The sequence below is a fragment of the Erpetoichthys calabaricus genome, chromosome 3, assembly GCF_900747795.2.
Source record: "Erpetoichthys calabaricus chromosome 3, fErpCal1.3, whole genome shotgun sequence".
In the NCBI taxonomy this organism is placed as follows: domain Eukaryota; kingdom Metazoa; phylum Chordata; class Cladistia; order Polypteriformes; family Polypteridae; genus Erpetoichthys; species Erpetoichthys calabaricus.
The window spans coordinates 186,928,340-186,954,050 of record NC_041396.2 but is presented as its reverse complement, the minus strand read 5'-3'; the positions used below and the strand labels follow the sequence as shown (position 1 = coordinate 186,954,050).

The following is a 25,711-nucleotide window of genomic DNA, read 5'->3' as shown; positions in this document are numbered from 1 at the left end:
GGGATACACTATTACTTAAAGAAAGGTATTAAAAGAAAAGAAAAATTAGATTTGTAGATTGTGACATTCATGGCCAGCTTGGTTTTTTGAAGCCAGACCATACTGTGTTTGTAAGCTCTTAAAAGCATAACAGTATGGAACTCAGCTCTTACTTTTCAACTTTTGATCCCTGAAGATTGTGTTGGTCACTTGAAGAACATGGTGTCATTACCTCAAATATGTCACATTTTATTCTCACTCAGGCTGCATCCACACTAGTATATTTTAATTTAAAAAATGCATTTTAAGTGAAAACAATCATCCACACTAGCATTTTTACATCTTTTTATGAAAAGTATCTCCATTCACACTAAAATAAGCAAAAACACGTGAGGTACACATTCACCTAGAACATTTCACACTCACAACAGAGAAAAAAAATATATGAAGGAACAGTAGCGCAGCTAACCACAGGATTTTTTGCAAAACTGCAGGGGCTAGTAAATTATTTGCCTTTTGCACATGTACAGTGGGGCAAAAAAGTATTTAGTCAGCCACCAATTGTACAACTTCTCTCACTTAAAAAGATGAGAGAGGCCTGTAATTTTCATCATAGGTATACCTCAACTATGAGAGACAAAATGAGAAAAAAAAATCCAGAAAATCACATTGTCTGATTTTTGAAGAATTTATTTGCAAATTATGGTGGAAACTAAGTATTTGGTCAATAACAAAAGTTCATCTCAATACTTTGTTATATACCCTTTGTTGGCAATGACAGAGGTCAAACGTTTTCTGTAAGTCTTCACAAGGTTTTCACACACTGTTGCTGGTATTTTGGCCCATTCCTCCATGCAGATCTCCTCTAGAGCAGTGATGTTTTGGGGCTGTCGCTGGGCAACACGGACTTTCAACTCCCTCCAAAGATTTTCTATGGGGTTGAGATCTGGAAACTGGCTAGGCCACTCCAGGACCTTGAAATGCTTCTTACGAAGCCACTCCTTCATTACCCGGGTGGTGTGTTTGGGATCATTGTCATGCTGAAAGACCCAGCCACGTTTCATCTTCAATGCCCTTGCTGATGGAAGGAGATTTTCACTCAAAATCTGACGATACATGGCCCCATTCATTCTTTCCTTTACACAGATCAGTCGTCCTGGTCCCTTTGCAGAAAAAAAGCCCCAAAGCATGATGTTTCCACCCCCATGCTTTACAGTAGGTATGGTGTTCTTTCTCCTTCAAACACGACGAGTAGAGTTTTTACCAAAAAGTTCTATTTTGGTTTCATCTGACCATATGACATTCTCCCAGTCCTCTTCTGGATCATCCAAATGCTCTCTAGCAAACTTCAGACGGGCCTGCACATGTACTGGCTTAAGAAGGGGGACACGTTTGGCACTGCAAGATTTGAGTTCCTGGCGGCGTAGTGTGTTACTAATGGTAGCCTTTGTTACTTTGGTCCCAGCTCTCTGCAGGTCACTCATTAGGTCCCCCCGTGTGGTTCTGGGATTTTTGCTCACCGTTCTTGTGATCATTTTGACCCCACGGGGTGAGATCTTGTGTGGAGCCCCAGATCAAGGGAGATTATCAGTGGTCTTGTATGTCTTCCATTTTCTAATAATTGTTCCCACAGTTGATTTCTTCACGCCAAGCTGCTTACCTATTGCAGATTCAGTCTTCCCAGCCTGGTGCAGGTCTACAATTTTGTTTCTGGTGTCCTTTGACAGCTCTTTGGTCTTGGCCATAGTGGAGTTTGGAGTGTGACTGTTTGAGGTTGTGGACAGGTGTCTTTTATATTGATAACGAGTTCAAACAGGTGCCATTAATACAGGTAACGAGTGGAGGACAGAGGAGCCTCTTACAGAAGAAGTTACAGGTCTGTGAGAGCCAGAAATCTTGCTTGTTTGTAGGTGACCAAATACTTATTTTCCACCATAATTTGCAAATAAATTCTTTAAAAATCAGACAATGTGGTTTTCTGGATGTTGTTTTCTCATTTTTTACAGGCCTCTCTCATCTTTTTAAGTGGGAGAACTTGCACAATTGGTGGCTGACTAAATACTTTTTTGCCCCACTGTATGTAGCATTCAAACTGTACAAAAATGCAATTTAGATATGTACAGGTAAGCAACTCAATAAGTGCAATGAAAAGAAGCTCTTCTATGTCCGTGAAGCTGGAATATGATTTTCTTCCATGAAGGGTGACCAATCACGGAATGAGGGAAGGGCTATATAATAAGCATGAACAAATAAGAGAGTGATTACAGCCAGCATTTTTAAAAGTCTACATTTTCACCGGTCCACACTGCAGGGCTGAGCAGGCATTTTTAGAGGTTTTGCCCTGGAGAGTATTTTCAAAGATTCTATTTTTAAAGTTCTTCATTAAAAATGGAGTGGTGGCTCTGAGGCTAGGGATCTGCACTGGCAATTGGAAGATTGCCGGTTCAAATCCTGTAAGTGGCAGAAATGAGTCTACTCCATTGGGCCCCTGAGCAAGGCCCTTAACCTGGAATCGCATCGTCCTGGGTATGACGTTAATCTGCATCCAGCCCTGCAAGTAGGCCCTCCAACCTGCAGGGAAAAATATGGGGGTTGGTGGCAGAATTGGCACTCCAGCCACCATAAAAAACCTCACACTGTTCCATTCCATCTGAACTAGTGTGGTACTGAGGTGTCACCCATCGCATGGCTGAACTCAGGTCCTAATCTGGGATCTTGAAGTGGTTTGTCATGTGGTGGGTGCAGCAATGCGCTATATCAGCGCATGCTCCTAACCTCTTTATTAAGCAAGTATTGTTGCTGTAGGCCCAATCCAGACAAAATGTACGTTTTATCTTGGATACTGATTTACCCTGATGTCATCATATTTCCACACGTTGTAGAAGATCGGCTGTATTACTTTAAAAGTGGTTTCTTAATAGACCAGGTATATAAAGGAAAGACTGTTCATTTGTATCAAGAAAAATTGACTACTATAATGGGTTACTTTCAGACTGTTCATACTAATTGTTTAATACAATGCAAGGTGAAGAAAAAACTAGAACTAGCAAGTTAGACAATATAATCCCAGTTCTTTAATTTCAACAATAGCTTCCATCTAAGCTTAGAGACAATTTTTAAAAATCTCTTTTTGACCTAAAGGTTATAACTGGACTCTTCCACTTTTCCACTACTGATAAGATTTACTAAGTGCCTACCAGGACAGACATTGGATTCCAATGACCTCAGCATTAAATATGGAAAAATCACAAAATTGATTGATGATTATTGTAAAACATTGAATTTAAGTGAAAAATAAGCCTAGTTTAACAGGGAAATCTCTCAACACTAGAACCCTGTAACTCTGGAATGATTTTTCTGCCTATATAAGAAATCAAGACTACAAGGCTAAAGACACATTACAAAATTCTTGTTAAATGTGCTACAGACAAAATTTACAGCTCTCAAATTTGTTCTAGTATTAGTGCTGTTCTGGTGACACACCATTTGGGTAGAGTGGGTTATCCTGATTGGGTGTGGATTTGCTGCTGTTTGTGCACTAGTTTGCTTGTAGTTCTGATGCCGGTTTGTAGGCTTAAACAGCCTAGGCAGAGAATACATTGGCAACTACAAATATATTATAACAAGCTGGTTCAGACTGCACTGTTTACTTCTGACTGTTTTTTTTCAGTTACAGTTATTTCTACAAAACCATCTTTAAAATTATTAGTATAGTAAGTATGTTAAGTACAGAATAATTCTTTTAAATAAATTTTGTTATTTCGATATTTTGTTAAAAGCTCATAAATCCTGCATTCATTGCTTAGGCATATTGGACTGAGATACTTTCTAAAACATCATGAATATAAAATGTTTCACAGTTAATCCAGATTTTGAATATTTACTCTTGATGAGTTAATTGACTATTTTAAGAATCATTCACTATAACCACAGGCACTCTAGCTCTCTCTTAGGAAGGAACTGCTCCATATAAACAAGTGCTGGCTAAAATACCGTATTGAGAATAGTTTGTCATGTGATATGTGAAGTAATGAGAAGTTAAGCAAAATGACACCTTTTACTGGCTAACTAGAAAGATTACAATATGTAAGCTTTCGAGGCAACTCAGGCCCCTTCTTCAGGCAAGATGTAATACAGAAACTGGAGTTCCCTGTGCTTATATAGACACTAGGACAGATAATGTACAGCATTGGAAATCCTTTAACACTAGAATTACCAGAGTCTACGAAAAAACTCGTAGATCCGGCCCACCTTAAATCGCTTCTTAAATCCGTTCACACCTCTCCGCCAGCGTCTTTTGTCCTCTAAATGTGCTGATAAAAGACAAGCTGCCAGCAGCGGGCTATTCCATCCCCCCTCCAACTTAGAACGTGCATGAACTTTTCCTAGCTCATGCCTTGATTATCTGGGAGTGAAGTGGAGTTTTAGAGTGGAAATAATAGATCGTTATTTGGAACACATGCATTTCATGTGTATACCGTTTCTACAGTAATCTGTGTAAACACATTGTTAAAACAGAAATTTTTTCATATTTTAGTAATAAATGTTACAAAATGTTGGCATAAACTATGGAATGTGTAAAGCCCGATTTCCAAAGATCAAATAAACACTTTCACAAAAGCTTCAAGAACTATATAACAGTTTCCGTGGTGTAGCGCGCTAAGATTTGCCTCTCAGAGCGCAGTAGCTTTGCTGTGCCTCATAGACATGAGTTCAATTCCCCGCTGGGGATAAAGTGTTACTTCTTTTTTTCTTTTTAACCTCAAACGGACCTAAAATTTATAAATTAGTATGCACTGTCAGTTAATGAGTTTGTTATATTTTCATGTGGGATGCTCCTTTTAAAATATTTTTTTAACAATTGAGACTGCAATTAACATGAACAACTGTCCTTATAACTTATTTTTTCAAGATCCATAACACACAGACAGACAGACAGAGCACTGCGTAATAGAGAGACAGACAGGCAGAGATATACAAATAAACAGGGAAGGCACATGTATTGAAAGAAAAAAAAAGATCAACATGTGTGTTGTTCCTGCTGCACTGAATAAGCTCACGCGCTCTAACATCACCCCTCCGCCGATCTGACACACTAAGTAACAGAGAGAAAAGCACAGCACAAGTACAGCCACAAACCAAGTGTAATCAAGAGTTCCCGGTTCGATCCCCACTCACTCCTATATTTGCCGTTTTCAGTAGTAAGCTGCTTGGTTTGTGTCAGCAACTACAGGGGGATAGCACTGCTCTCGGTGCCGGGTAAGGTCCTTGCTAGGGTCATCCTCAATAGGAACCGTGATCACCTGCTCACCTACCAGCGACCGGAACAGTCTGGTTTTATGCCTAAGAAGTCTACCATTGACCGCATCCTAGCACTGAAGGTTCTCATGGAGCACAAACGCAAATATTGGCAGAGTTTCTTTGCAGCCTTTGTCGATTTTCGCAAAGCGCTCAACTCAGTTGATCGAGCTGCCCTATGGGACATCCTGAGGGTTCGCGGGATCACCTCGAGGTTGCTGGATGTCATGGCTGGCCTGAACACTGGTACTGTGAGTGTTGTGCAGAGTGGAGGCAGGACCTCTGCGTTTTTTCCCAGTTGATTCTGGGGTTCGTCAGGGGTGTGTTCTTGTTCCTACTCTGTTCAATGCTTGTATGGCTTGTATGGGTGTTGGGCAAGGTGGTGGGGTCCAGCGGCTGTGGGGCATCTGTTGGTGAAGAAAGATTCACGGATCTTGACTTTGCTGGCGATGCTTTGATCTTCGCGGAGTCAATGGAGGCTCTGATAGGGGCGGTCGAGAGACTGTGAGGAGTCTGAGTGTCTGGGCTTGTGAGTGTCCTGGAGAAAAAACAAGATCCAGGTCTTTAATGACCTCTTGGGCACAGCCATTAGCAGTGTGTCTGTTTGCGGACAGAGTGTTGACCTTGTTGAGAGGTTGGCGCTCCCAATATCTATGCAAAAGGATGAAGGTCCAAGTCCTGGTGCTTCCTGTCTTGCTATATGGTTGTGAGACATGGACACTATCCAGTGACCTGACTGGACTCCTTTGGCACTGTGTCTCTCCGGAAAATCCTTTGGTACTGTTGGTTTGACTTTGTGTCGAATGAGCGGTTGCTCATGGAGTTCCGAATGAGGCACATTACCTGCATTGTGAGGGAGCGTCAGTTACGGCACTACGGCCATGTGGGGCGTTTCCCCGAGGGCTCATAAGATCCTCATTGTTGGGGACCCAAGTGGCTGGACCAGGCCAAGGGTTCGCCCACGAAACACCTGGCTGCGGCAGATAGACGGAAATTTCCGGAGGGTAGGACTGGACCGCGTGTCTGCCTGGGGGGTTGCCAACCGGGATCCCGAGCTGTTTCGACGTGTAGTGGGTGCGGCAACATACTGTACCAGTGCATGCTCCCCAACTTGACTTGACTTAGGGAGCTTCGGACAATTAGTTGCTGCAGGTTGGGTGGTTGTCTTTATCACAGTGGACGGCTTTTAAAACTCCACAGTAAAAGGAAAAGCTTTATCATAAAAAGAAATACATAGTTATTTTTGACTTATTAAACTACAGAACATAAGCAGACAAATGCTTTGGATGAAAATGTAATTTATGTGTATTAAGAGAATCCAAGAGTCTTGAAATAACAAGTAAGGACAAGAACTCTGTGTAAATGAAAACCAATTATCACTTCAGAGGCACTGCAATGAGCGATTCAATTACAGTAATCCCTGCTGGGAAGCATTTTTTCTTGCTAAGCCATCCTGCCCATGCAACACAAACAGTTGAGATTAAGCAAACAAGGGCATTAAACAACCAGTGCTAGCGATTTAGCTTAGAAGGTGGTTAGAAAGAACCAAACAAATTGATCAACTCCTTTGTGAACTATGAGGTTCTGAGTGAAAGATCTTTAATACAACACTTATTTGACACATGATATTAATAAGGCAAAAAATGGAATATTAATGAGCAGTATTACAGTTATTCTGTCAGCTTTCAAGCATCGTGTTCAGAATTAAAAGTAACTTTTCACCAAATGAACCCCACAGCATAGCGAGTGGAGGCTTATAGAAGGATAGTGTGAACAGAGCCTCTTACCTGGAGTCATTATAGCTAGAACTCTAAAAAAAAAAAAAAAAGGAACTATCAAAGAGCTCTTCTCTATGGTGCCACAAATTGGAAATACAGTGATGACAGAAATATATTCTTAATCAAAAACACCATGCGCTCAAATGAACTGCTTCTTGCTCACCTGTAAGGTGTCAGTATGTTTAGAGGAGGAGGCTGCTCACATATGTCATATGTTTCCTGTAACGGAATTGGCAATGTTCTGCGATCAAACAGTTGCTGGTCCTGGATAGTAGAACTTCGGAAGGCTTTCCTCATGGTAATGTCCTGCAAGGAAACTAGAAGACAAAGGACAGACATACATTAGTCAAATGTATATACAAGGATAATTTTCTAACAAGAATCCATTAAACTGTCCTCTGAAGTAATGTGCAACATGGTTCTAATACATCCTGTTACAAGAAATAGTCTAACATTAGATAATTTCATAATGACTCTTCTTTATAAAATATATATTTTTAAAAGCATCTATTCTAGACACTCATTAATTCCCATAAGCTATTATACTGTAGGAATGTGAATAAAAACCAAACACATTGTTTCGATTCACACACCCAGATAGTCAAACTACATAAAACATCTCAGCAATTAAAGCATAAACAACAACATTTATTTATATAGCACATTTTCATACAAAAAGTAGCTCAAAGTGCTTTACATAAAGGATGCAATAACAAGTTATCCCGCTGTTACTTCAGATAACAAAGGAGTTTTGTGCGTGTGATGAAATACAACAATAACAAGCATGAGGGGCTAGCAAGACAAAAGAAGTAAATTTACTTTTTTTTTTAGCTTTAGCTTGAATAAAAATTGTCACAGAGCAAAGAAAAATTAAAAATAATCTAATTCATCTATAGTGGGTAGCAAACATGATATCAGTTTCTTTAGTATGAGACTTAAACTAACATTTTACACACATACCACTTACACTGAAATGGGTTTTTGTAGCCTATCAGAAGGAAATCAATGCATCAATTTCAGTTCTTGAATGGGCTTAGACATGAAATGTACTAAAATTCTATTTTTTCTTGCAAAATCAGTTCAGAATTATCAGTCATCAAGAGTTTCATTGTGTTGGGACTTGAAAGTTGAATGATAAAAGATTTACTTAATTACATAAAAAGCCATTGAGAAAGAAAGTTTGAATGCTTGGAAATGGTGGTGATCTTGATAAGTGATGTATTGTTTATGCTCGTCCTCCTAAAATGTACTAATCTTTTTTTCTAACCATCATATATCCCTCTTGAGAGCTTTAGTACAGGGGTCGCCAAGTCCGGTCCTGGAGGACCACCATGGCTGCAGGTTTTCGTTCTAACTCTTTTTTTAATGAGTGCCGTTTTTGTGCTGCTAATTAACTTCTTGTGAATTAATTTTAACTGAATTGCTTGTTTAAGATTTGTTCCCCTATTTCTTCGTTTCTTTCCTTAAATGGCACCCAAACAGAAATGAAATGTGAAATGAGTGAGCCAACAGAAGAACAACTAAGTCAGAGCCTCAAACTCCAACCAATTTCACTCCAACCAGCTGCTTAACGAGGTGCTGAGTCTTGTTGTTAATTAAACTCATTCTTTAATTCCATGGTTTGTTGCTGCTCTCGTGGTGCATTAGCAGACATTTCCGAAATTGTTCATTTTCTCTTTCTAAGAGCACCGTTAAAATTTTTGTGGACCTGAGCAGACCAACATTCCTGAGACCTTCATCTTTCTTTATTTTCGGATATTGTATGATGGACACCAGTTGTTTTGGCTTATTTTGTATCTCATTATTGTTTGGCTGCTAATTAAGGAAAAAAAACAATTAAGGGGTCTGAGTCTTCAAAAGCAGGTCAATTAAAATTAGTTCAAAAGAAGTTAATTAGCAGCAAAAACAGGTCACTAATTAAGAAAAGGGTTAGAATGAAAACCTGCAGCCACAGTGGTCATCCAGGACCGGACTTGGCAACCCCTGCTTTAGTATACTCATTATTAATTCATTTTCTAAGCCTACTTATCATAAATCAGAGTGACCAGAGACTATGTACATGACATGATCAGAAATTCCTTTCATCATAACCTGGGCATCTATGGCCAGTGGATGGGACCTAGAATACCTACTGTAGATAAAAACCACACATACATAAGGAGAATTGATTCAAGGCAGAAGTGATAACTACTATGCAATCCTTATCTCATTCTACAAAGAATACCAAGCAACCCCAGTTGGCATCTTACTCATACTGAGTGCTTCAAATCTGATTATAAATAATTTGAAATGGTAAAAAAAGCACAAGTCCCACAGTCCAGAAACAAGTGCATGAACACAATCAAGGGTTTAAATAAGCGCAAGTGCAACTCCCAAATTAATTCTCCTCTACTCTCCTCCAGGTAAGCCTTGTCCTCCACATCTCAACTCTAACTGCCTTCTGGTATGCCAGATCTGGGAGATCTGGTGCTATGTGATTATAGCCTAGAAGCATTTCTAGGTCAGGTGGAACCTTCCTTAAAATATGTTCTTCCCACAACTCCCTCTGGCAGTACACACATACCCAGACAAGGGTGACCATTAGGACTACAATTCCCAAGGTGCCGTGTGGGTGTAAAAATACCTGAGGGATGCTGCCACCTGGCATACTGGGAGACTACATGGCCCCAAGAGACAGTCTTTCCCTGTCCTTCCAATATATCTTCCTGGCCAGGAAGGGTACCCACAAACAACCCAGCCAGGAAGCCTGTTCATCCAAATCCAGTCTGCACTCCTGTCCACTGTTCACGGATAATATCGAAAATGTCCCGCGGATGCCTGCCAAACAGCAACTCAAATGGACTTAACCAGTAGAAGCCTAAGGACCATCATCAGCCACACACCTAATCATCTGCTTTAAGTTTTGTTAAATTGCTACATCAGGCCATTCATCTGTGGATGGTAAACAGGGGTGCCCAGTTTTTTTTAATGGCAAGGCCTTTACATAACCATTTCATTATTTTGGAAGTAAAGGGTGTTCCTTGCTCAGTTAAAATTTCACAAGGAATTCCAATACGAGTAAAGATCTCATAAAGAGCCCTTGCAACAGCCGGCGAGTTGGCCTTCTGCAGAGCAGCCAATTCAGGATATTGTATAACATAGTCGACCAGCACTAGTATATACCGATAACCATTGCTACTCTTAGGGACTAGGCCGACAATATCCAACTCAACTTGCTGGAAGGGAATATCTAAAATAGGCACTGATGAAAGGGGAGCCCTACGAGGTACGAGAGTCGAGACGACCTGACAGACAGAGCAAGACTTACAGAACTGCTCAATATTTCTGTCCATATTCAGCCAGTAGAGCCAGATGACCACCCAAGACGTGCGCGTGAGCTATCTTCAATACGAGCTCTCTAGGATCAACTGGGACGACCAGCTGTTCAATCAGACTGCCACCTATTTAATCCGAAATCACCTGATACAGAAAACCAGTGTTTAACCAAAAAGTGTGGAATTTTGAAGCTGGGTCCCTCACACTCTTTACAGTAGGAATCATTCATAGCAAGAACTCAATTAAAAATGCAACTCCAGGGAGCTGTCAGCTCGATGCAAGTGTACAAACTCCATCTGTTTGCCAGCTGATGCCTCCTGAAGGGCTCCATCCAAAGAGGTTGAAGGGGTAAGCGTGTATTGTGAAGGACCAGTCAGCTGTTCCAGGAAATTCAATGAGGAATCTCCCCTATCCTCATTGCATAGATCAGGACACACACACAAACATATATATATATATATATATATATATATATATATATATATATATATATATATATATATATATATATATAAATAAATATAAACATAAACTACTCAAAAAAATTAAACGAACACTTTGAAAACATATCAGAACTCAATGGGAAAAAAAATCAGGCTGGATATCTATGATATCTATGATCCATATCTACTGATATGGACTGGGTAATGTGTTAGGAAAGCACATCATTTAATGGAAATGAAAATTATCAACCTACAGAGGGCTGAATTCAAAGATACCCTGAAAATCAAAGTGAAAAAATGATGCGGCATGCTAGTCCATTTTGCCAAAATTTCATTGCAGCAACTCAAAATCGTACTCAGTAGTTTGTATGGCTCCAATGTGCTTGTATGCATGCCTGACAACATCGGGGCATGCTCCTAATGAGACGACGGATGGTGTCCAGGGGGATCTCCTCCCAGATCTGGTCCAGGGCATCACTGAGCTCCTGGACAGTCTAAGGTGCAACCTGGCGGTGTGGGATGGACCGAAACATAATGCCTCAGAGGTGTTCTATTGGATTTAGGTCAGGTGAGTGTGGGGGCCAGTCAATGGTATCAATTCCTTCATCCTCCAGGAACTGCCTGTATACTCTCGCTACATGAGGCCGGGCATTGTTGTGCACCAGGAGGAACCTAGGACCCACTAGACCAGCACAGGGTCTGACAATGGGTCCAAGGATTTCATCCCGATACCTAATGGCAGTCAAGGTGCCGCTGTCTAGCCTATAGAGGTCTGTGCAGCCCTCCATGGATATGCTTTCCCAGACCATCACTGACCCACCACACTGGTCATTCCAAACGATGTTACAGGCAGCACAACGTTCTCCACAGCTTCTCCAGACCCTTTCACGTCTGTCACATGTGCTCAGGGTGAACCTGCTCTCATTTGTGAAAAGCACAGGGTGCCAGTGGTGGAATTGCCAATCAAGCTCCACAGTGCTTGGCAGTAAGCACAGGGCTCACTAAAGGACGTCGGGCCCTCAGGCCACCCTCATGAAGTCTGTTTGTGATTGTTTGGTCAGAGACATTCAAACCACTGGCTTACTGGAGGCCACTTTGTAGGGCTCTGGCAGTGCTCATCCTGTTCCTCCTTGCCCAAAGGAGCAGATACCGGTCCTGCTAATGGGTTAAGGACCTTCTACAGCCCTGCCCAGCTCTCCTAGAGTAACTGCCTGTCTCCTAGAATCTCCTCCATGCCCTTGAGACTGTGCTGGGCTGGAAGACACAGAAAACCTTCTGGCAATGTGCCATCCTGAAGAAATTGGACTACCTGTGCAACCTCTGTAGGGTCCAGGTATCGCCTCATGCTACCAGTTGTGACACTGGCTGTAGCCAAATGCAAAACTAGTGAAAAAACAGCCAGAAAAGATGAAGAGGGAAAAATGTCAGTGGCCTCCACCAGTTAAACCTTTCCTGTTTTGGCGGCCACCTCATTGTTGCCCCATTGTCAATTTCATTAACACCAAAGCAGCTGAAACTGATTTAAAAAAAAAAAAAAAAAAAAAAAAAAAACACCATGTAAAAAAACTACCTCTTAAACTGTATTCCAATGAGAAACAAATGCACTCTTACCAGTCCTTTGCAGGATTGGCTGCAAGTATACCGACGTTCCTAAAAAAAAAAAAAACCCTCTTAAAAACACTGATAGACTACCTTCACATTGCTCCCTTACTTGCAGCTGCTCTGTCGCGTGATATGTTTCTCGCGTGGCGGTACGCATACTTAAAGCCTGAACAGCACCATTCATTTTGGCTGATTGCTTTGTTTCTCTCTCCCCTAGACATCCTCTGCTCCTGTTGCGGGTTCCACTCGCGTTGTGCTTCCCTATGATGTTTGCCTGTTCTTTTAAACGAGAACTAATTGCATACTGAGCTCGTTTTACTTCTGAAAGAGACATGTTTGTTTGAAGTGTTTGAATAAAGTTCCTGTCTCTACAATCTCCTGTGTTTCTGTGCAATTCTGTGACCCAAGCGTGACAAGACACACATATATACCACACATATATACCTGTCTGCCACACTGTAAAATATACAATAAGCAACACTAATCTGCACCTGTATTTTAATGCTTAATATGAGCAAGTACTTTTATAATCTTTTACAGTGTGGCAGACAGGTATATATATATATATATATCTCAAGAGGAGTCAGATGAGGTGGCTCGGGCATCTGATCAGGATACCTCCAGGATGCCTCCCTGGTGAGGTGTTCCGGGCACGTCTAACCGGGAGGAGGCCCCGGGGAAGACCCCGGACATGCTGGAGGGACTATGTCTCTCGGCTGGCCTGGGAACGCCTTGGGATTCTCCAGAGCTAGAAGAAGTGGCCTTGGAGAGGGAAGTCTGGGCATCTCTGCTCAAGCTGCTGCCCCCGCGACCCGATCTCGGATAAGCGGAAGAGGATGGATGGATGGATGGATGGATGGATATATACATATATACACACACACACATATATATATATACATATACACATATATACATAAGAGATCAGCCTCGGCACAGACAGACATGGACTCCAGATGTACAAAAACATGCACCGTTTATTATAAACACCACACACAATACTGTGCACAATCCACAAACTCAGTCCTTTTCTCTACTCTTCAGCCGCCTCCACTCCTCTCTTGCAAGCTCCGTCTTCCTTCTCCCAACTCCGGCTTCCCGAATGGAGTGAGGTGACCTCTTTTATCCCGCCCCGGATGTGCTCCAGGTACTCGGTGATGGACTTCCGGCAGCACTCCCCAGTATGGTAGAAGTGCTGCCCTTGCACCCGGAAGCACTCCGGGCATACAGAGTTCCTGGTTCGGCAGCACTTCCAAGTGTGGCGGAAGTGCTGTCCTCCAGGACACTAGGACCGTCCAGGCTCCCCCTGGTGGTGACCATGTGCCCTTACACAGTTGAGCTCCCCAGCGCTGTATCCATGGCCCCTGATGTAATCCAGATGGGCTGCCCTCTTGCGCCCAGGGGAGAAATTGCCCCTCTCCTGGTCCTTCCCTGCTCCAGGCGTCCCGGTGGGGCAAGGTCCCTGGTCGTTTGCTACAATATATATATATATATATTCCTACATATATATTCCTTCCTTTTCAATGCTCAACAGGGAGTGACACCACCCCTGGAGCATCACTGTTCTGTATGGGGCCTGTTCCCAACTGCCATGCCCCGTCACACAGGCTCAGCCATGATGCCAATTTTGTCATCCTCAGTCTTTCTTGCTTCTTTCTGCTTTTACATCACTCTTTTCCCAGGCTTCTTTTCTACCTTGTGGGTGCATGTGCTCTGCCACAGAGCCCACAACGTACGTCATTAAACTATAAAACAAAATAAGTGAACATGTAGAATCACACTTACCCATTGATCTGTTTTAATACAATGTTGTTAGATAGCTAACCAAATAATGAGATTTGTTTCTTTCAGTATATGTAAAAATAATTTTAAGAGCAAATTAATAACTTATAAATGTACTAATTTTAAAGCAATTCTACATGCGTTAAGAAAACAGTTTATATCACGCACACACTATCAAAACAAAATGTGTAACTATCACAAACATATAAAACCATCACCCAACAATAAACACAGCGCTGTGAAATCTTTTTGCACTTTCTTAAAATTTTTTGTTTCTGCATATTTCACACACATCTAATATTTGAGAAAGGAAACCTGAGTGAACAGCCAATACATTTTTAAATCAATTTCTTTATTAAAGGAGCAAACATATCCCCTATCACCCATGTGAAAATTGCTCATGTAATTTCAATACTTTGGTGCAGCACCTTTAACAGCAATAATCATCAAACCCTTCCTATAATTTCACATCAGTCTTTCACAATTCTGCTGAGGCACTTTAGTCCCCTCATCTTTGCAAGTCTGTTTTAATTCAAACACATTGGTAGGCTTGTAGTCGTGAACTGCTCAATTTAGGTGGTGAGGAGTGAAAGTCTCGCAGTGACAAATATGCAGCTAAGTACAATTGATAAATCACAATGAAATGGTGAGAAAGAATGGAGCTGTTCTCATTTATGTAACAGATATAACATCACTGCTCTCAACCAGAAGTTAGCTACCAGAGGACATGAGAGTAAAGATTATGTCAATAAGTGCAAATTCAGAAAATGTATGGAAGTGTTGCAAAGTTTAATGAGACAACGGACATTTCATATCTTGCACATCTGTCCTTCGCAAGGAGTTATGTGGGTATTGCTTGCTTAATATTTTATTGCTTTCTTTGATGTATCAGGAGGGTGAAATGCAAAATGCTGATCAAAAACTCCAGTTGAGCTGAAAAGATTATAAAAGTACTTGCTTATATTAAGCATTAAAATACAGGTGCAGATTAGTGTTACTTATTGTATATTTTACAGTGTGGCAGACAGGGAAGTTAAGAAGCAGCTTATGATGAATAGGAAAGATTCCATGCGTTGAACCTGAAATAACAGAAGTAACTTCTGTTCTGGAGACACTGCAGATAAAATAAGTGGAACTGCATATAGTAGATAACATTTTGTATAACTTATTATGGTACTTCCCCGTACCATAGACCATCAGCCCCCACTGGCTGCAAACTACAGACCACCAGCCACTGTTGGCTGCAAACTACACCATGCATGACCATATATTCTTCGATAAATCTCTGGAGAAAGCAGAATAGAATATGTTGATGAATTTCTACTGACAACCATGTTTGTTTTTCCATTATGTCTGCCTGTTAGGTACTGTACGTTAGCTTTAGGAAACTATTTTTTTTCTTACTATGAACTTTAGCAAATATATATCAACTACCTTGTCCAGGATGGTTCTGTATTAGAGAGACTAAGCAGCTTGATAACTCTTATCATTAATGAAAGCTGCACACAGGACTTGGATATGAACAAAGTAATAGACACAATTGTTAATATTCATAGTAACAGAAGAATAGTCAGCATAATTGCCTAATATTCTGAAATAATGCATTTCTGAAATTCAATGAAGTACAGGTCAAATGTTGCAACATAAATGGTGTTCATCCCATTGGACCATACAATGATGGTGTTCCATAACATCATGTTCACTCTGTCTTTAAGTTATAGAACATTGATTATAAATTTAAAGTGTTTATGCAAAGCATTTAAGTTAAGGTGTAACATTTTTTTTATTTGAGTTTGATGTCCTCCATTCTGTACAAAACATTAAATGTTCTTATGTTCAAAGCAACTAGACACAAATGTTGGTGTCAGTTCAATTTCTGAAGAAAGGGTGCTTCAGAATCTAACTAAATTCAGCTATGTCCCTCATAAGAGAGTCATCAAGAAGTCGTAATATACACTAACACTAAAAGGACTGTTGCAAAAATGTGTCTTCTGATTACTGTACAGTAATGTCTCCATTATGTGCAATATGCACACTAGTGAAGCTAGTATACCACATTTTTTTAGTTTTAGACCATTTTACCACATATTCTGTAGTTTATGGGTTAAGTTTTTTTTTTTTTTTATGGGGGGTTGGGAGAGATGTCACTTCATGTGTCCCACCAGCTAGCTAATGTGATCATATGGTGCCCTGGTAAAAAAAAAAGGAACCTGGAGCTGCCACTAGGTATAACTATTATTTAAATATATTACATTGCAATTTAGAAATGGTGCTATATGTTTACTTTGCTCTGCTTTATTTAACATTACATTTTGGCTAAAGATGTAAAGCAATTCACCTTGGCAAATATAAAAGAATATATCAGGATGGAGCAATCAGAATACAAATCTAAACTTATAACATAAATTTAAAACTTACTAAGAAAAAAAAAATTTATACTATAGATGTAGTAAGTGGTGCGTTTCCAAAGCAAGGTTGTTTCCACTTTGGGCTTTATGCTTCTGGGATGGTCTCTGAGACCTCACACCCCTGAACTAGATAAGTAGATTACAAAATGTATAGATGGATGGGCTATTGCAATATATGTAACTGACATTATTTTATTCCTTTATGCATCTGTGTACAAAATATTACAATTAAAAACAGTAATGTAACATGGTAAGAGTATAATTATATACTTAATCAACTATTAAGATACAAGAGGTTGCAGATTAATCTAAGAACTCAAGCAAAAAATAAAATAATGTATTGTATTCAAAAAACTTGTAATAATATTTACAAATCTAATAAGCTGGTCACTTAAGATTGTTGCCTGTTCAGCTTTCTGTCCTCTGATTGCTAAAGGCACATGGGTTACTCCTGCAGGGAAAAAAGTGTGATGTTGTTTTATTGATGCTAAAGGTGGTGTAACCACTTAATTAAACTATGAGAGAAAGCCTCTTTTTCACAAATTGCATTATTTAATAAATACATTCAGTATGTGGCCATATACAGTGTTTACATCTATCTATCTTTATTTATTTTTTATTTATTTATTATCTATCTATCTACATAAGTTCTCTTTTTATGTAAAACATGGTTTTAGACAAAAACAGGAGACTTGATAACATTCACTTTGAAAAATATGCTATTATATGCCACTTTAAAAATAATGATGTTTGGTAATACAGCTTGCTGTAAGCAATTACAGTTAAGACTATATTGAAGTAATTAATAAATTAAAATATTTATATTTTACCTTATTTGATGCCTCATTTTTTGTTTCTAAAAGGTAAATGGATTTATTGTTTAATTTTTTTCTGTTTTGCTCACACAGCTAAAAAAATAATCAAGGTTTTCTTTAAGTTGGTTACATCCTGCTCTACACTATGCTTTAAATAAAGCAAATTTCAAAATATATGACAAGATGAGGCAGCATAGTGGTTAGAGCTGCTGCTGTTTGCTGGGTTCAAATCCTGTGACCAATTTTGGTCCATGTGAAGTGTGCACATTCTCACTGGGTTTGCAGTTGGATTTCCCCCATGTCGCCTAAAGCAGTGCATGATTGGTTAATTCATTTTTAACTCTAAATTGATCTTATGTGAGTGGTACATGTGATAGACATGTTAAATACCCCTGCAACTATAAATTTGATTAAGAGGTGTTCATAGTGCTATTTTATGTTATGACAGAATATATATAATTTTTTTAAAATTCTCTCTGTTACATGAATTCTTCAGGTGCCATAGGCAAGTATTTACCCACAACTGTGCACATACATTCCTCTTCTTCTTACAGATTAATTTTTAAATGCTTTAACACTTGACAAAAGGTTCTAAGATACGCTGGCTATAGGAAAGAAAGCAAGGAACCTTTTGGGTGATACAATAAAATACATGGTTTCGAGAATTGTGCAGGTGCAGGACTGACAAATACTCTGACCAGTGAAATAAATTCTGAGAAATGGTTATATCTGTAGAATCTTCTATTTGGTATAAAATATAAATTAAATAGACCACGTACTAAATTTAAATATTTTTGTAATAGATCAGTATTTTAAATTATTTTGTTAATGTCACTGTCCCAAAGTCACATTTAGATTATATTATTGTCTCCATCATTATAAAATGTGTTAAATAAACAAATAGTTACATGGACCAGTGTTGACAAAATTGTTAGTGCTTAGACTGAAAATCTCACATCTCTCAACACTCAAAACTATGAAAGAACTTTATGACCAGATCATTTATTTTTATGAATTACACAGTTTAGGTCACATGAAAGGTCAACTAAAAACACAAAGAAAATCCCACTGTTCCTCTGGGCCTCTGCCTGCAGACATTATCCTGTGTGTCACAGTGAATGGTTTGGCCACTGCTAAATTCCCACCCTTTATGTACCTCATAAACAGTATCACTTCTCATTTTGTGCCTCTGTCTTTCTCAAAGCTGGCCTCTTCCTCCCACAAATGAGCCTTCATCCCAGCTCTCTTCCCAGCATAGACTCATTTCAGCTCTACCCTGCTCTGGATTTTAAACATTTTGTTAGAATTATATCCAACCATTCTCTGGCTAGAGGATCACCAGATTAAAGGTCCTTCTAGACCTCATTTGTGTCTTGTGAGCTTATAATGTTCTCTCCAGCTGTCTATTGCATTTAAAGAAACTTGCAGTCTAGGATTTACCTGGTTCTCATTAGTGGCTGGCTGGCACAATGCAGGCCAGTCCTAACTAGCCTCATTTTTAAATTGTGCAACCTAGACCTATCATTGAATTCTGTGATGTCAATCAATTGGGTACAATGAGATATAGCGGTCTCTTGTCAAACACCATGAACAATTGGGGAACTCCTGCACTACTGCGTGCAGGGACAGCATCCATACACTGCAAGAAGAGCATTTCCTGATGATACCACTGCAACCCCACAATATTTTTTTCACAGCACTGACAGTCCACTATACCTAGGCTTCTGTGCATCACAACCCTGAATTGATCAGAGATGTGACTAACAATTTTTTGAAACTTGAATGTTAATTAGTGTTTGTAGAAGAAGACATTAAACTTATATAGTGCTTTTCTCATTACTTAAAGCGCTTTACCTAGAGAATGGGGAGCCACTTCAATCACTACAAATTTGCAGCATCCACCTGGATGATGCAATAGCACCCATTCTGTGTCAGTACGCTCACCAACATATTAGTTATTGGTGAAAAGATAAGACAGATACTTATCCAATTAAAGACAGGGGATGAATAGGGTGCTAGAATGACTAGAATGTGGTGGACAATTTAGCCATTACATATGAAAACATCCTACTTTTTACGAAGGATGCCCTGGGATGTTTTATGACCACAGAGAGTCAAGACATTGGTTGTATGTCTTCTCTGAAGGACCGTGCCATTTTTACAGCACAGAGTCACTATTACTGCACTGAGGCATTTAGATCTACATACAAACCACAAGGTAAGCACCTGCTGATGGCCTCACCAATACCTTTCTGGCAGCAATTCAAGATTTTTGTAGATGGTCTCCCATCAGAGTACTGGCTGGGCCCGAACATGCTTAGCTTTAGGTGGATTACTTCTTCTGTAGTGTATGCTGTATGAAAGACATTTACAGTAGAACCTCTGGTCACAAACGTTTCCGAACATGTACAAATCGTGTTACGATCAAAAAGTTTGCATCTGTTCACGACCACACGCTCTGGTGCCGCCAAACAAAAACACTGGCGGCCAGTTTCCCTTCTGGTTTGTACGCGCCAATGATTTCCCATTCTCTGTTTCCCATCTTCTATTGTTTGTGTATACAGGGCCTAACAAAGCAGCTCATGTTGCAAAAGGAGTTACAATGTTAACCAAGCAGAGGCCTCAAGTGCTGGAAGAGGTGGAAAAACTGTTGCTAGTGTGGCTGAACGAGAAGCAACTTGCAGGGGATTGTGTATGCGAGGCGATCATATGCGAGAAATCCAGGAAGATTCATGGCGATCTGCTGAAAAAAAATCCTTCTTTGAGTGGTGAAGGTGAGGAATTTAAAACCAGTAAAGGATGGTTTGAAAAGTTTTGCAAGATAAGTGGCATTTAATTTTTTTTCCCTGTGCTTAAAACTCATAAAAAAAAGTGTTTACAGCGAGCGGTTCCTAAGGGTGTAGCGCGAACTCTTAAAATGTTAGTTTTCTCTGTTGTTCAAGGTTTACTCAATTTTATTCAATGTTTTAACATTTAGTTTACTATTACACTGTGCATTCTATGGTATAATTAACTATTTCTGTGCTTAAAAAATATATATTTACATACAGTTTGTACGGTCTGGAATGGATTAATTGTATTTACATACAATCTTATGGGGGAAATTACGTTCGGGTTGCGACCAAATCGGGTCGCGTCCAGAGTTTTGGAACGAATTACGGTCGTGATCAGCGGTACCACTGTATATGACTGACACCTCTGCTACCCTGCTTAATAACTTTTATATTTAAGCTGAGGTCAGCACAACAGCACTGTTGCCTCACAGCTCCAAAGGACTGGATTTGGAGTCTACATCAATTTCTGCATTTATTCCGTGTTTTCCTCCCATTTCCCAAAAATCTGTGTTTATAGTTGGTTAGCAACTCTAAACTATTATAGTACAACTGAGTGTAACTGTGTACGTGTCGGTTTGCTGATGTGCCCAGTATTGCAGGGGTGGCCACTATTCCTCTTGACCAACTAATACAGTAAGTGGGTTAAGGAAATAACTGAATGGATGGATGAATGGATAGTTTGATGAAGTCATTGGCCATTATATGGTTCTTACCATGACATACCCCATATAAAATATAGTTGGTTGATTTTTGACACATCAGTTGTGTTTTTGTCTTGTTTACTGTTTGCACAAAGTGCAGCACAGGTACTGTACTTACCATGACATACCCCATATAAAATATAGTTGGTTGATTTTTGACACATTAGTTGTGTTTTTGTCTTGTTTACTGTTTGCACAAAGTGCAGCACAGGTACTGTACTAACTGCACTAAATGACAGCAGTCAAAACTGGGATATCAAGAATCAAGTAAAACAAGCTCAGGATGTAAAAACAATAATCATAGTTGGGAGCATAGCAAGAAAGTCAATACCCAGCAAAGGCACAGAAACTGATCCAAATATACAAGCCAAGGGTTGAGGTCAAAAGGATAGGAAAAAAGGTTAAAAATCTATAAGCAATTATATGGCACAGAAACTAATGCCAGGGTTTTTGGGTTATATCCCCAAATTTGAATAAAACAGGATGTGCACAACATTCTCATACTCCCATATGCCCTTCCTAATGTGTGCAATACAACCATCAAAACAAATGTCTTAGAAGGGCAGCGTCCACAAGAAAAACAAAATGGCATTAGGGAAAATTGCTAATTAGTTTTAACCATGTTAAAAACACATAAAATTGGAAAATACTGTATATGTGACCATTACTTTTCAGACCAAGAATTAGCTGAAAAAATAGATTAAAAATAAACACTAGATCATGACACACAGCTTTACAGCATCCGAATTAAGATTTGATTTAGAACCTAACAGGCAAATGAAAGTGTAACCAACCAATGCTTAAATTCTACATGACAAACATCTAACACTACCAAATAAAACATGCCTAGCCCAAAACAGTGCAACGCATAAATGGTAAAGAGCAGGCATGTCAGAAATCTGTGCGGCATGCATGACAGATCCTAGTTAGCACTCAACTTGTACAAAATGATTACTATCGTTTGTGATTGAATCATTCTGCATCTTCGGTGTTACTTATTGACTTTTCTTACTTCTGCCTTCTGACGAAAGCGCGTTTCCCATGGCATTACAGTACCGGAAACGTCATCTGCTAGTATAGTCATGAGCCTTGTCCAAAGTTAATGAGCCGCAGCATCACAACTGAAGTGCTAGGCTGCAGCAGGGGTGGCCTTAGGCATGTGCAAACTCTGCACCTGCACAGTGCCGCCAAATCCCAGGGACCGCCACGCCAATATATATTGAATATAAATCAGAAACAGAAAATAACGATACAGCTGACGGCAATGTGGCCGAAAAACATTGTGTTTCTTGTTAATTAGTACGCTGTATTTACAAATGTCGGAGCAGTAAGCTATATGTAGTATTATAATGTTTTGCCGTAATGAGAATATCATGGGCCGCCACTTGGTTTTCAAGTTACGGACACACGCATATACAAGCGTGTCATGAGCACGAGGCAGCTATGCAGTGTCCGCAACGGATGTGGCCATCCGCCGTGCATAAGATACCATATTGACACTGCCAGGCGAAGGGGCCACCGATTCTTTCTCTGCCCAGGGCCGCCACGAGCCTAGAGCCGCCCCTGCTAAGGCTACACTACTGTGACTGGGCTGCTGAGACTGGCCACTGGGCAGAACTGACCATCACGAGAAGTAATAGCCCGCATATTTTCACGTTTTTTTGCTCTAGTTTCATGTAATGTTGTGCTAGTATTGTAACGAACAGTTAGTGCAGACTACAGCTGAAGATCTGAAGTGGACGCGAGAAGTTGGCGAGTTGTTTATTAACATATTTTTGTGATTTTGAGTTTGTAAAATTATTGTAGGTCAGGTGGCTTTTTGCATATCGGCTTATTTTACAATATAAACTTTGAAGTAAACTTAGTAAAGTAAAATTAGATTTTTGGAGGATTTGTTTTCCAACTTGAATTACTGAGCAATGAATTCAGTGAGCATTTTCGTGATTTCAGTTCACACAAACAGGGCATTGCACTGTTCTCTTACAACGTTGAGAATGCGCCTGAGAATATCCAAATGGAATTGATTGAAGTGCAGTCAGATTCTATTCTGAAGGCAAAATACAACGAAGTTGGTGTGCCAGGCTTGTATGCTTACCTGCCACCCTCGTATGTGCAGATCCGTAAGTTGGCATCGAGAGTACTGTCAATGTTCGGAAGCACTTACCTTTGTGAGCAATTGTTTTTGTTAATGAAAGCTACCAAAACCCCACATCGCTCAAGACTTACCGTCAAGCACCTTTCATCCCTCATAAAAGTTGCAGCTGCACAAGATTTCAAGCCTGATATTGACGAACTGGTTACTAACAAGAGATGCCAAGTGTCGGGACAAAAGAAATAAATCTCACACTGTAAGGCTCCTATATGAGCAATGAATATAATATAATGAATATCAATCATCAAGACACTATAAAAGCGGTCGGGATTGTCCTTCCGTCCCGTGAGTGCAAAGCGTAGCGGTATTCCGCTTATCACAGACTTACTACTTGCGGTACGAAGCGACGCGATGTGAGCAGAGTTCTGGTGCTCCCATCGTTCCCTTGCTTTTGTGCGCTGGAAAATGAGACAAAATCATGTCTCTGGAAATAATTAATGTTGATGGAGTACAAATGCCTCACCGTGTAGTAAATATCAGGGGACATGGTGCTTGCTTATTCTCATCTATAGCTTATTTAGTTCATGAAACTCTCTTTAGCGGTACAGATTCAGGCTGACATTGTACGACATGTTTTAAGTAATTGGTCAAGGTTTCAGCCATTTACAATGATGCCGTCAGGAATCTCTTATACAAATGAGCTTCAGTATCTCACTGAAGTGTCAAAGTCTCAAACTTATGGTACCATTTCTGAGCTAATGGCAGCGGGAGAGTTGTTCCTCTATGAGTTTCAAGTATATTATTATGGAGTCCTACACTCCAAGTTTGGACAGGCACTCGAGGGGATAAAAAAAACTTAGGTTTTTGGGAGATGTTATGAATGGGCACTTTGATGTTCTCATTCCCTACACTTACATGCCTGATGTACACATGGAGCACACACAAATTGAGGATAAAAGTTGGTCGCCTTAAAAGGCAGGTGAGCCTAGTAATATAATAAGGACCTAGCTAAGAGGTTGAGACTCTAATTCTACACTGTTGTATGGAGACTGCATGGAAATAAATTGCTTTTCTTTAAACTTTAAGTGTTACATTTTTTAAAGTTTTCAGTATTGGAAAGAAAGCTACAGTAACTTTGTATAATAGTATAATAGCATTTGTTACAGTACGGCCCGCTGACGCACGTATGGCAGTCGAAGCGGCCCACCAATGGTAGTGAGTTTGACATGCCTGGTAAAGAATATATATGTGCAGCAAATATAATCACAAATTAACAACATATTGATACACACATAAAAAGAGTTAGCTTGTAGTAGAAAACCCCTTGTAAATAGATAAACCTATTGAAATTACATTTAAGCTTGTGATGGAACCGGTCTATCAGCGAGGCCCAAGCCCCAAATAATCAAGTGGTTTATTTCACACAATACCTCCAAACTTCTCATCACTGCACTGCATCCTCCAGTCCAGTGCTGCTCTACATCTTCCGAGCTCCGACTGCCTGGATAAGGCAGTCCCTTTAATTAAAGACCTGGGAGTACTTCCGGTGCCAGGGAAGTACTTCTGGGCCATACAGAAGTCCCACAAATTGGGAAGCACATCTCCCGATAGTGCCCCCTTGTAGCACCCATGGTCCCCAGCACGGCTGTATTGCCAGACTACATCTACCAGCCTTCCCTGCTGGTTCCCAAATGGGCACCAATACATAGGGCTGCTGCCATCTCGTGACCTAGGGGAATAACTTATCCCCTGCGCCATCTGTTACAATTGATTGGCTGTCTGTCCGTCCCTTCTAGCCATCTCTTCTAGGTCTGGCTGCATCCTCTCTCCTGGTCAAGATATCCATCTGCTCGGAGCATCCTTTCCAGGTAAGGAACCACCCCTTTGCCCGTCCAACCCTTGTGGCATTCACATATTTCCCTCCCCTCAGCTGAGACCTACAGAGCACAGTGTCCAGTCCCGTGAAGGGAAAAGGGCCTTGCAGAGACGGGTGCCCAGGGTCCAAGTTCAGAGCTCGACGTCTGCAAAGTAAACAAAAATAATCTGGGGGAGTGCTTGATGTTCTTAATTGTCCCTGAAGTGGTTCCCATACACGGCAGTATGCAAGGAAAAATGTCTACATCGGTGCCCCCTCTTATAACATATAAAACACCATCCTTGACGATCTGCAAAACAGGTGGGGAACTGGATTAACTCTGCCTTGTTCTGTCAATTATACTTCTGTGAGTCCCCTTGATTGGACAAGTTGTCTCCTGACATATGAAACAGGGGTGGGGACCCAAACTCATGTGGTACAGGCTGGCATCTCTGATTGGCTGTCTCTAGTTTGTCAGTCGTGTCATGTGAAGTTGACTGGCTGCCCGTACTCTTAGAATGGCCTTCGAACAGTTTGGGATCTTCTATTGATTAGAGAGGGGCCTTGTGCTGTCTGAGTGGCCTTGATCACATTGGATGTACACTTTTTCGTTTTTGTGAGAGCACGCCCTACTTGATACCCTATCACATTATCTGGGGTCCCTTTGGATGGTGTCCCTTTTTCTTTTCCCGACTTCACCTCTGCAGTCTGGGAACTGCTTCCACAATTCACAGTTCAGACAGGGTAAACTTTTTAACTACACCAGATGTAGCTGTTTATGAGGAGTGTTACAGGATTCCCCTCAAATA

The 25,711-nt window shown here is 40.3% G+C and overlaps 1 protein-coding gene across 3 annotated transcripts in view; it reads right to left on the bottom strand.

Moving 5' to 3' along the window:
* The window catches only part of wasf1 (WASP family member 1), a 554,848-nt gene that overhangs the window by 85,078 nt on the left and 444,059 nt on the right, over positions 1 to 25,711 (bottom strand). For all 3 annotated transcript variants that reach the window (XM_051925241.1, XM_051925242.1, XM_051925243.1), the window contains exon 5: positions 7,219 to 7,372. In XM_051925241.1, coding sequence (XP_051781201.1) covers positions 7,219 to 7,372 — 154 coding nt within the window. The remainder of the gene's footprint in view (positions 1 to 7,218; positions 7,373 to 25,711) is intronic.